The following is a 12,500-nucleotide window of genomic DNA, read 5'->3' as shown; positions in this document are numbered from 1 at the left end:
TATGGTGTTTGAAAGACAGAGTTCAATATATTTAGAGGAATTTAGTAAAATATTTGCGTCGATCTTAAAAATGAGCCTACTTATTGAAAATGAGTTATAACTGATAATAAATGGAATAATAAAGAATTACCTAAAATTATGTCTAATCGGTGCTAAAGCATTGTATATATTTAACTAAGCCAAGTCAAAACATTCCAGTTTCATTATAATAATAGTGCATTTATTTCGGCACACAAAATCATTAAAGAATATAATGAACAAGTAATTTATAATGTAAACAGCAACACATTTAGAATTGCAATTAAACACAGGAAAAAAATGCTAATGTAATGTGTCAGTTAATTTTGAAGAAGTTTCTTGGAATGTAAGTTTTAAAATTTATGAGGTTAATATCTGCATTTATAAGAATGCTTTCTGGATTAAATTGCTGCTTGTATATATGCAGGATTACACACAAAAAAGTAAAAACATATAATAATAAATATACGAAAACTTTTTTGATCTACTAAAAAGCAACGGAAAAATGCGTATTTAATTCACATAAAAATACATACATTTGAGATCATTCTTTCTATCTAAATGACTGACAAAAAATCTGCAACTTTTATGACTGGGACGAAACTTTTATCGCCTATTACAGTTTAATCATAACATTATATGGCTAAATAAATGCAAGCTGTATTTAGGTACTTTTAAATTAAAAAAATACTTATTTAATTTAACATTTTTTGTAATCGAGAATTACACATAATAAATTTTCACAGAACGCTAGCTGAAACAAGCAGCCACTCTCTGGTAGTTATTTCCAGTTCGACTACTGGCAGATGAACGAGCTTGTCGTTAACAGATTATTCGTAGATTTCCTACTGAGTCATGTCAATACCAATCACTTCTCCTCAAAAAATCATTCACAAAGAATTTTTGAGGAAAAATTACTCATATATAATAAATTTTGATTTAAGGAAGATAAACAGATAAGTATAAATAAATCACACATTTACTTATTTATGTTACTTAATAACGTGAATTTCCGATATGTCACATTTGTATTACCTTCGTATAAATAGACTGAAAATATCATAATGTATACATTCACTTTCACGCGAATAACATAAAAAATGAATCAGATATCAGGGAAAGGTACATCCTATCAAATATAAATACATAAAATGTCTGAAAAGGAGAAATCTTTTCGACAAATTTCAATTCATGCAATATTTATTAATAAATCAAGAGGATACGTGTTCAAGTCTCATTCGAAATTTCTTTACATAATTCGAAGACTGATGAAAGAGCACTCCGATTAAAAATAAACATTTATATCAGATTTCTTTTCACAAGTAAATTTTAAAAACTTTCCCTTCTAAAAAGTCAATAAAATATTTTTTCACTGCTCCTAGGAAAACTTCTTTTCACACTGCCAATAGCATTAGACACTTTTCTTTATGGCCTTTACAAAATAAAATCTACTGTAAGCTAATTCTTGTAAATACATACTTAGTATTGCAGTGTATGTGTATACATTCCGGTTTAGTTAAATCGTTAACTGAATAATTCTTCAGTTCGCACTGTACAATCCTTTCGACAGAACGTGCATTAAATTAATAACTTTACACATTCAGATCACATACAGCATACGCAACATCAGCATTGTGAGAACAACATACATTTAAAATGACTTTAAAATCAATCTTCTCTTCATATTAACACTATTCAGAGTAAACCTTTACCTTAAAGCAGTGCTATGTATTTCACAATTAAAGTAACGAGATATTTATATATCTAAAAACATTTACCGCATTACAAGAACTCTGTTACTCATAAAATATAGTGATGCATGAACATAGCAGTAAAGGCAACATTATTAGATATAAGCGAAGTTATCATACCCCTGATGGTCAAAAAGTCATATTTTTCATCCATTCCAACTGAATTCGACGCCCGGCAAGAATAATTCCCGACACTTTCTGGCATCAATTTAAAAATTCTTATATTTGATGTGAACTCGTCTACGATTTTGATTGTCACCCATTCATTGTCTTGCAATTTTAAGCCATCTTTAAACCATTTGATTGCAAATGGTGGGTCTCCACTCACAACACTGCAACTTACTATAACACGTTGCTTGATGTCCACATCTTTCGGAAAGTGAATGGGGCTAACAACAGGTACGTTTATTCCTAAAGAAAAATATATCATGCATAAAAAACATCATTACAGATGAAATGCAACATGAAAATAGTAAATTGTTTTTATTAAAATAGCACACCATTGTTAAAAAATTATCATAGCTTGTAATAAAAGTCTAAAATAATAATTAAAGATATTGTGTGTGTGTGATTATGGCAAAGCCTCGAGGGCTATCTGCCTAAGAGGAGGGATGCCTTCGTGGAGGACTTTCTAAGGGAAACTGGCTCGTATACACGTTACACATGGGGAAAACCACGAAAACGCCCATGCAGCCAGCCCGTTCGCGGGATTCGAACCTCGGACCGAACTACCAGTGTTCAGCGACTTTACCGCTCGGCCGCTGGTGGGCCTTAATTAAAGATATTACACTTTAGATTTAGAATAACTTCAGTGAAAAAACTATGAATTGTTTACGCAGAGATATTCAAACAGAGCACTGGGTTATAATGCCGTAAGTGTTATACGTATCAGAATTATTATTTGGTTACATTGATTATATTTATCATAATTAGCCTATGCTATGAAATACAGTTAAACTATATTAATATGTTTGTTACTGTACCATAGATTAAATTTAGTCTTACATTTGAATATGAAAAATTCAGTATTTTTGCAAAACGAATATTTAAATATTCGAGTATTTTAAACATGATATTATGTCTAAAACTTCCTTTCATTACCTCAGTATTTAGATATTTCTTCGAAGATTAAAAGTTTAAGTCTTTGTTCTTTCTCTTTGTATTCTTGAGATTGAAAAAATACAATAAAATAAATAAATAAAAATATTAAACACAAAAAGGTGTAGAAATTAGGATATTTCGACATTTTTAGAATATGTAATTTATTCGAAATATTTTACTTCCAATAGTCGTATTTAACAATGAATAATTAAATTAACAGTTGAACATTAAAGTAATGGATCTATCAACAATGTCAAATTAAAAATAAAACAAGATATAAAAGTTACCTACATAACTTTTGTTTCGTTTAATTTTTTAGCTGTTTAAAAAGAAACTTTCAATTTATCTGTTTTTGAATAAAGAGCACAATAAAGGATTATGCTCTACATTCATTATTCAGATTTACATAATGGTACAAGTCCAGCAATAGGAGTAATACACAATGCCATAAAAGTTTAATTGTATTTAATTTTAAAACTTTTAAAAACTAATTTTAAAACTCGATCGAACAATCAACGATCAATGCACGAAATGAATCATTTAAAGAAAGAATTAAAAATGTTAGTGATTTTTTACATTTAAAAAGATATCCAATAAAAGTTCGAATCATTCTATTCCACACTAAACATTTTAGGTGACCGAATATGCATTCTAAAACACCTCTAAAAAGTTACTAAATATTTTTGAAGGAATAGGTAAGATAATGGAAAAAAATTAAGCGTCAGAATTTAAAGGATCATTTAGCTGTCTAAAAGAATATATGTTCACGTTCACGAAATACTGAAAAAAAAAAAAAAAAAAAGAGGACGATGAAATAAATATTGCTTACCTGATACAAGCAGGAAACTTGCACAAAGAACGGAGTATTGCAGGAAAGACAAATGATACATGACCGATGGTTTCACAAATGATACATGGCCGATGGCTTCCGTTTCCTTTGGATCATGCACTGCGAAGCAATCAGCGCACTGAAATATTAGCTGCTCAATTAGAATAAATAATTTTGGCTTTCATTCCTACAGAGTTTACTTATATGATAGAACAAAACTTCCGCTCGACAATATTTTTAATTTGGAAGTACGGTTCACGTAAAGCAATTTACTTCAACGCAAACACTAAAATATATAAATCGGCATGCCAGATGATTCTTTAGCATTCGAAGACGGTATGCTAGCGCCACATGGTGTCACAAGATACAGTTAGAAAATGTACAGGAAAAATGATTTGGAAAAATTTATGACAATAAAATAGTAAAACAAAATGACATATTTTTATAAGAATATTAAAAAATAAACATGTATGGCCTTAGTATGAGAAATACTCTATCGTAAAAACTAAACAGTACGGGACGCGTTCAAACGAGACGAGTTAAATCTATAAAAATAATGTAATTGCTTTATTAAAAATTATGCACCTTTATCACCAATGCTATAAGCACGTTACTAAAATTACAAGTGGATTTTGAATTACAGATCCGATTCTTAAATACCAAAATATAAGTAAAATTTCGAAATTCATTCATTAATTAAAATATTTTACGCAGAATATATTAGCTGAACGTTCATTGTAAGTAAACTAACAAGATATATCAGTGATGTGAAAAATAAACGTAGAAAATCACAGCAGAACATTAGACAATTTTCGATAAATACGTTAAATATGCAAAAATCAAACTGTATTATATCAGTTTCACTTCAACAATTTAAACAGAAGAAAAGAGAAAATTTATTTGGAAAAGTCTTTCTCGTTAAAAGCTATTTATGAACCATTAACTGGGATAAAATTAGTGCGTAAAATTAGTAGTATTGTAACTGCTCAAAAAAGACCTTCTGGAACACAATGGATTCTCCTTTTTATAAAATTTTAATTTACGAACCAAACGTTTCCGACAGCCTTGCCATTTAACAACTTTCGATTTTAAGAAATTTTTCCTATAGGTAGAAGGAAGTAAAAAGAAAAACAAAAAATAAAATTTGAAAGGTTTCAGAAAAATATAAATCTGAAAGCTTTCAGATTTTATATTATGCCCAAACGGGCGCCTTTTTTTTTTCCATTTACAGACACATACACGTTTCGACAGCATTTGGACTAGCGCCACTTTGGGCTAAAAATATTTAAAAACAGCATATCTTAAGAATATACAATACACAATTTCAGAACTGGAGATAAAAGCGTTTTATTCCTTACAGTGTCGCTATTGCTCGCTTTGAAATCGTGAAATTTTTTAATCAAAAATTCGTTAATGTTTTACAAAGTATAAAATAGACAATAAAATAAATTCGAAATTACAAATTCGGGCTTCCAGATGCCCATGTTCGGGTGGAGGTCTATGTTATTCAAAATTTGATGACTCCAGGTACCGTTGTTTTTTTACAACGCAAGAAACATACACATATTCATGAAGACTCTTCATTATTTAGTTTCTTTAAATATAATACAAGGCTATAATATTTGTTGGCAACAATTTGAAAAGTGATACATCGCATTTAAGTGATTCAACGCAAAATGCCATTTCGAGACTGATATCCCTTCTGGGCTAACGCTCTATTGGCCTAAGAAAAGTAACATATTCAGTCACTTGAGTACAACAAATACATTGAATGAGATGCGCTTGTTGCTTTCCTTTACAAAGGCTATGAGGAAAAAGGAAGATTGAATACCAGAGCCCACTAAAAATTACTTGTATTAAATCGCATATATATTAACATAATTCGTTCTTACTTTGTTGAAGAGAAGTTCAGTTGAAATGCACTGAGGGCTATTTGCAATAATATTCATGAAAAGCTTACATTACTGCGCAAAAAGATCACTAATAATATTGCTTTTATGAATTTTAATTCGAATTTGATGCAAAAATGTGTTACAAATGATTAAAACCACATAAATTAAAAGAATAATACAGAATTTTCAATTTATGAGTAAGCGAAAAATTGCACTTCTATACGCCAAATGGAGGAAAAAATTTGATTCCGACCAGAGAATGACAGAGATGTGTAAATGAATTTACAGTTAATAGAAATAAAGGTAATTATAAAAATAGTATATACTAACAGTCATAAAATGTGTTAAACAATATAGGTGAAAAATCAGTAATAGAAAAACCTTTCGACATCTTCGAATTTAGGAACTTCGAATAAAAATCAAATTCACTCCCCCATGAGTTCACAAAACTTCCGTACCAGTTAAGAAAAATAAAAATTTACAACTAAATTACTGTGGTCAGTATCAGCATTAGTCTCAAAACTTTATGACGCTGCTTAGAGTAGTGGCAGGAAATCCAGCATTTCGAAAAGATCGCATTTTTTATACGTATGAAAATTAAGGTAATGGAGAAACAATAAAAAATGCGATAGAAGAGCTTTACTTTAATTACAGTACTTCATGGAGAGAATAGCGATCATCCCGAAATGCTGTAAGCTCTGTAAAGAAACGTTTTCGTTGAAAATTTTTATAGCCATAAACAATCTCTCGTAGTGTATTTATAACGCAAATAACGCTAACATAAAAAAGGCAAGTAGTACAAAAACAGAATGTGCGATTAAAATGAGAGATACTAGAAAATATAAGGACAGAAACAGACACTGCAAATTACTTTCGTTACTTCCCAATATAACTGCAGTTTATTTTGAAGAATTCACCAACAAAATAAATATTAAGCTTAAAAAACTTTTTTTTTTTTTTTTTGAAAACATACAGTCTTCCCATGTGCCACACATGTACACGGGGCTTACAGAAGAATGTTAACTAAAACACTAAAACATTAAAAGTTACATGCGCAAATAAAACGAACAAAGGCAGAGAACAGCAGTCTGGAATTCACGAAAACAGATAAGTTCACTGGCCTTGCAAATTTACAGTCGCAAACATGATCTGGCAACTTGCAAATTTACAGTCGCAAACATGATCAAATATTTCCAGCAGACATTAGCATGTTATTGCCCTACAGACGAAATGACAAAAATTAAATAAAACATTTTTCCTTTCTTAGCAACATCAAATCAAATTTAAGGCAGTTTCACAAATATTTATAATCATGAGAAGGAACACAGAAGAATTATAAATAACTCATAATATCAGCTCTTGCTTTGCAGCAAAGAAATTTTTTTTCACACCATTTGAAATTAACTTTTCAACAGCATGATCCAACATGAAATATACACTTAATAATATGGTATAATAACATTTCAATTCAATAGCGTGATACAATAGCACTTGAATTCAATAACATATTAAAGAGCATTCTAAAATTTTTAAAAAATTAATCATTTTCATTTATATTCATACTAAATTTTAAAAATGGCAAAACTGACAAAATAAATATAAAATGTATGGAAAATTCTTTGCCTTTCATGAGAAGTACATCATGCTTCTCATCTTTACCAAAAGCGTTGGTTACCCTGCAAGTGTAGTTTCCGTTGCTCAAGGCATTTAGGTTAGATATGGTTAGAGTAGATGTGATGCCTCCTGTGGTTCCAAAGGAGTAAATTTCGCTTTCTTGAATCTCCTTTTGGTCTTTTAACCACACAAATTCGAAAGGAGGTTCACCGTCAATGACACCACATACGATGAACGTCCTTTTACCATGGCGGAGGTCGCCAGAGAAATGAATCGGTCCGATTTCCGGTTTTTTCATACCTGAAAAAAGAAACAGCTTTAAAAGTACACGAAATATAAATCTCAGGCAATAAATTTCATTATACTGTTAGTTATGCCATAGAAGTCGAAAAAAATATTCGACTTATAGTACATTCACGATTTTTAATATCATTACTAAATCTTTGTATCTGAGCTTAATAATTTTGCTGAGTAATTAAAACTACATGTTAATCCTTTCGAAGTGTATTAAAGATGTTAAAAATCAGCTCATATCTAAATCTTCCTTTAGTGATAAGTATGGATCTCTCTCAGATATTTCCTTCGTTTCCTTTAAGCCAATGCTTCCTAACCGACGTGCCACAGCAAAGTCGTGTGCCGCGAAAATTTAATTGCACAGTACTCGTTATGGGGCAATTGTACAGGAGGACTAGGTTGAAAATGATCAATGAATACTTTGATGCAAAGAAAGTTTCATGGAAAATTACACAACTTTCTGTAGTGATGGCGCGGCTGCAATGACAGTAAAGGTCAGAGGTTTGGCAACTAAAAATTCGGTCTGAAAATCCTGATGTTCATTACTACAACTGCTTCTTATAAGCTCTCATGTCAAACAGTTTACTAAATTATTATTCTAAAATTAAGTCCGCATTTAAGATATTATAAAAATGATAAATATGATTAACCATAGGTAACTTTAATCGCGAATTTTTTAAATTTTGATGAAATGGGGTCACAGTATAAGGCATTTCTCCCGCATTCCTAGCGTGTCTTCGTGGTGTAGTGGTTCTGCACGCTGGGCCGGTATTCCAGAGGTCCGTGGCTCGATTCCCGGCGAAGGCGTTGTTAATTTTTCATCTTGCCTGCTTCCAAAAGAACCTAATGTCTCTACAACAGTATCAATCTTTGCTGTTCCATACTGGCTCTCCAGAGTTTGTAAATTGACTATTTGAGGCTATATAACCAAGTTGGAAGAAAATTGCTAATTGTTAGTTGAGATAAAAAAAGGCCCCCTTGGAGACATATTTGAACATCTGATTGAACAAATCGGAAACTCAAGGAGAACCTTGAGAATATATTGATCTGAACTGAAAAAAAAAATTGACGTTAAAAAAAAAAAAAAAAAAAACTTTTGAAAGATGTGGTGAAAAATGGCTTCTTTAAAACGTTTAGTTGCTGCAGTTCTAACCCTGGAAAAAAATCTTATTAAAAATAGTAGATCTACACCTGTGAATACGTTAGAAAAAGCTTCATCATTGCTTTGCATAAACGAAGACAAAGAAAGTCATTTGGGTTTGAAATCCATTTGCATCTTCACTAAATAACATGGCGTTTCGTTATGTGAAAGAAAAGGATGAGTTATTAAATTTAAAAACCGATTGTGTCTTGAAACTGAGTTTAAAGGATGTTCCGTTATCTCAGTTCTGGGTAGCTGCAAAAATGGAGTTTTCATTCATAAGTGAAAAAGTTGCAAACATTCTTAAAACATTTGCTACAGTATACATGTGTGAAAAAAATTTCTCTTCCATGCTCATCCTCAAGAATTTAAAGAGAACATCATTGAAAAGTCTTGATCATGAACTTCAAATAGGTCTTTCGACTGTAGATGAGATATAAAAAAGTTGTTTAACTTTTTCTTATTTACATCAACTATTTCGTGAAAAATTTTACGTTCGAGGATTTACGTTAGTATTTCAGGAGAGGAAATCAGAAAAAAAAATAATAATAATAATAATAATCACAAATGTATTATATAATTTTCATTTAACTTGCAACTAGATTAAAATTAAATTATATATTTTAAAATTGAAATTATATTTATAAACTAATCAAGCACGGAATATTTTAGATCGAGATTCCTATTTAATTTCATAGCGATAATATTCATTATATTGTATACACACAAGTTTTCTTTGAAGAGACATTAGGTATTTTTTTGGAAGCAGGCAAGATGAAAAATGAGCAATCGCCTTCGTCGGGAATCGAACCACGGGCCACTGGAATACCGGCACAGCGTGCAGAACCACTACACCCCGAAGGTACGCTAGGATGGCGGGAGAAATACCTTATATCTTTATTAAATAACCCGTTTTTAAAAAAAGAAACATTCGACATCGAAACTGGAAATTCACAGGCAAGGTAAGGCGACTTTATATAACTTCTATAATATTTCTTGTGTTAATATAAAACTTAAACTTGTCCAGCGAAACTTCTAGTTCGCATATTAAAATAGAATTATTTTGCAGTATTTAATTTTTACATAAATTTTAATGGAAAGTAGCCTACAAATTATTTAATAATGAATATAGTTAAGAGTTTAAAAAAATAACAGAAAAAACGCGGATTTATTTGACATTTGGCGAAATATTAATATGGCATTCCGGAAATGTTAAGAAAATCTTCTAAATTTCATGAAAAATAACAGCAGCAGTTCATATGAGGATAAAATAACTGCCACAATCATGAGATAAAAAGACTCAGTAAAATTGGTAAATTTCTTGCTGTTAGGTCTTTTTTGCAGTCCCCCCCCCAATGTGTAAAGGACTTTAAGAGCTCCTGTGTTTTGAATTTGTACAGCGTGACATATAAAATAGATACAAACAGATACATAAAAACAAGAAATTATTTTTCAACATATGCCGAGGCAACTAATTTTACCATTTTCACTGCAGGTGGAAGATTCTGAGGTCAATTAAGTGAAAGTCGCATTTTTTCAATTTAGATCTGTTTGGTAGCCATGGTTACAGATTTTTTATTAGTCTTTCATTTCTAAAATGTATTTTTCATGAGGCAATATTTATTAAGATCGGCGTCAAACATGCCATTGATAGACAACCAAATCTATATACATAAATCTCGTGTTCATGACAATTTCCTAATAAAAGAAATGAAATAAAATTCTGAACCGTTCAGGAAACTCGTTATTATTGAATTAATAATTATGCAATTGAATTATATTCTCAGAAATCTTTGCTAAACACTGGCAAATATGTCCTCTCACTTAACCAAAATTTGTACAAGTATTTCTGAGAAAATATTTCGATTTAAAAAATAATTCTTCCAATATCAAATTTATACATACATATAAAACTATTAAAGTGAAATTTGTTTCTCTTCTGTATTTTACTTGAAATTACATTAAAGTAGATAAATTTATATACAATTCTACAGCACACACGCAATTACTAGTGCAAGAGGTTATTAGGATACGAATAGTTTTAGAAAACATAAGTAATGCATAGCAGCTCGTTTGATACTTATAAATGTTTGACGAAAACAGAAAACTGAATATTATGTTACATATCAAATTTGAATTTTATGCAAAATATTTAACTTTTGCAAACGTGATTTTGAAAACAGATGCAGTATGCAGTTTCTATTAAAAAGTCAGAAATAAAACCTCAGATGTTAACTTCCTCCCAATAGATCGCCCAGGAAAATATGATCCGTAATTAAATAATTATAGGTCACGCCAAGCAACCGTTTCCGGACACCTCCTCGAAAAAAATAACTGAAATTTTAGGTGATTCACCTTAAGAAGATTTTGCTGTTCCAATATAAATTGATAATAATGTAACAAAAACAGTCATAATGCTGTATAGGGAAAACTTCCAAGTTTAAATGAACATATTAATTACGTTAACGAATGAATATCTCAAATAATCATAAAATATTTCAGCGAATTATTTTAATACTATTAAATTCTAAACTTATTCATGCATTAAACTATAACTGTTGCATTATTAATTCTTCAACGCAATAAGGCATTAGCTCAAAAGAAATAACAATATCCACAAAAATTCCAGTTACAGCCGTAGTAGCATAACATCACATGCACAACCAAAACGAACATTTAGTTGCTTTAAAATCATAATATTCGTTATATGATTTAATTTAAATTTACACTCATTAAAAATTGTTTTATCTGTAAAAGCACGATAGCTGTGTTTCAGGACTTTTATGTTTGTATCCTATTTCATCGTGGCAAACTCCTGTAAGGTCGTTTTCCCAACAAATATCAGCGTAAGTATTGGATACAAGGACCTTCACTCATATCTGAAATTTGAACTGAGGCGAGATTTTTCATACACGATTTAAAAACAGAAAATTTGAGCTTCATTTGTATTATCCACATATAAAATTTTTGCATAAAATTATATAAACTGCACATGATACTTACCCGATGAGCAAACAACAAAGGAAATTAAGAATGCTTGAAGGAGAAACAAACATTTCATGTCTAATATTTCTTAGCTGTGGTATTTCAACAGTCCGTGGAACACTAAAATAATACATAAATAAATAAACGAGCAATATAACAATTAAATTTAATGTTCGTAACTTCATAAGAACATGAAAAACCGTAAAAAAGATGAAAATAGCACAGATGAAATATAAACTTACCTATGCAAGCACACTCAGCAGAATCAGTCTAAAATTCTAATATGAAACCGTCCTCATACCACGAACCAGCTCAGCAACAGTATACTAGCGCCACACAGTGACAAATCTCAAAGTTATAAAGTAATTCACAAAAATGATTGTTTAAATGAAATTCCATGATCTGAAGTTTTAATTCATTTTTACAACCCAAGCTAAAAATCCGATTTAACTCACAAAAAAAATTACACATTTAATAGATACATAAAATCCAAAATTACTTTTTAATTTTCTTTCTAGCCAAGAAAATGTTACTCTATGAGAATAAAGTGTTATGTTATAATTCGCTCCTTGCACCAAAAATAAATATATCAAATAATAGACAATAACCCATTGCATATACTTCTTACAAAACATGTGTACAACAGTCGTCAAACTGTAAGAAAAGCTCTGTATTTTAAAGATGGTTCAAGATTACTACTCTAAATTGTGACACTTTTTCCAAAAATGTCGGGTAAATAGTAACAAATCCTTTTGTTTCATTTTCAATACGCAATTGGAGGAGGGAACGCTAAATCATGAAAAGTATAAACAGAAATTAGTTTAAAAATGAAAACATCAATTTATAAGCCTATTCAGAAATGGCAGTGATAAAAA

The 12,500-nt window shown here is 30.4% G+C and overlaps 1 protein-coding gene across 32 annotated transcripts in view; it reads right to left on the bottom strand.

Moving 5' to 3' along the window:
• Nucleotides 1-12,500, bottom strand: part of LOC118180639 (cell adhesion molecule Dscam1-like) — a 243,855-nt gene that overhangs the window by 71,781 nt on the left and 159,574 nt on the right. Inside the window, exons 1-2 of one of the 32 annotated variants that reach the window (XM_035349838.2) lie at nucleotides 11,644-11,766; nucleotides 7,215-7,505 (exon numbers count right to left, since the gene is read on the bottom strand). The exons of 30 other annotated variants lie outside the window; for them this stretch is intronic. In XM_035349838.2, the coding sequence (XP_035205729.1) occupies nucleotides 7,215-7,505; nucleotides 11,644-11,701 (349 nt within the window). In that variant the 5' untranslated portion in view covers nucleotides 11,702-11,766. Of the gene's footprint in view, nucleotides 1-1,889; nucleotides 2,181-3,699; nucleotides 3,910-7,214; nucleotides 7,506-11,643; nucleotides 11,767-12,500 lie in introns of those variants that run through there. One more of the 32 variants, XM_035349814.2, reaches the window with a different exon arrangement.

Source organism: Stegodyphus dumicola, chromosome 8 (assembly GCF_044657685.1).
Source record: "Stegodyphus dumicola isolate Sdum_Otavi_A_Nest chromosome 8, ASM4465768v1".
Lineage (NCBI taxonomy): Eukaryota > Metazoa > Arthropoda > Arachnida > Araneae > Eresidae > Stegodyphus > Stegodyphus dumicola.
Note: the sequence above shows the minus strand (reverse complement) of the source record. Positions and strands in the feature narration are given on the sequence as shown.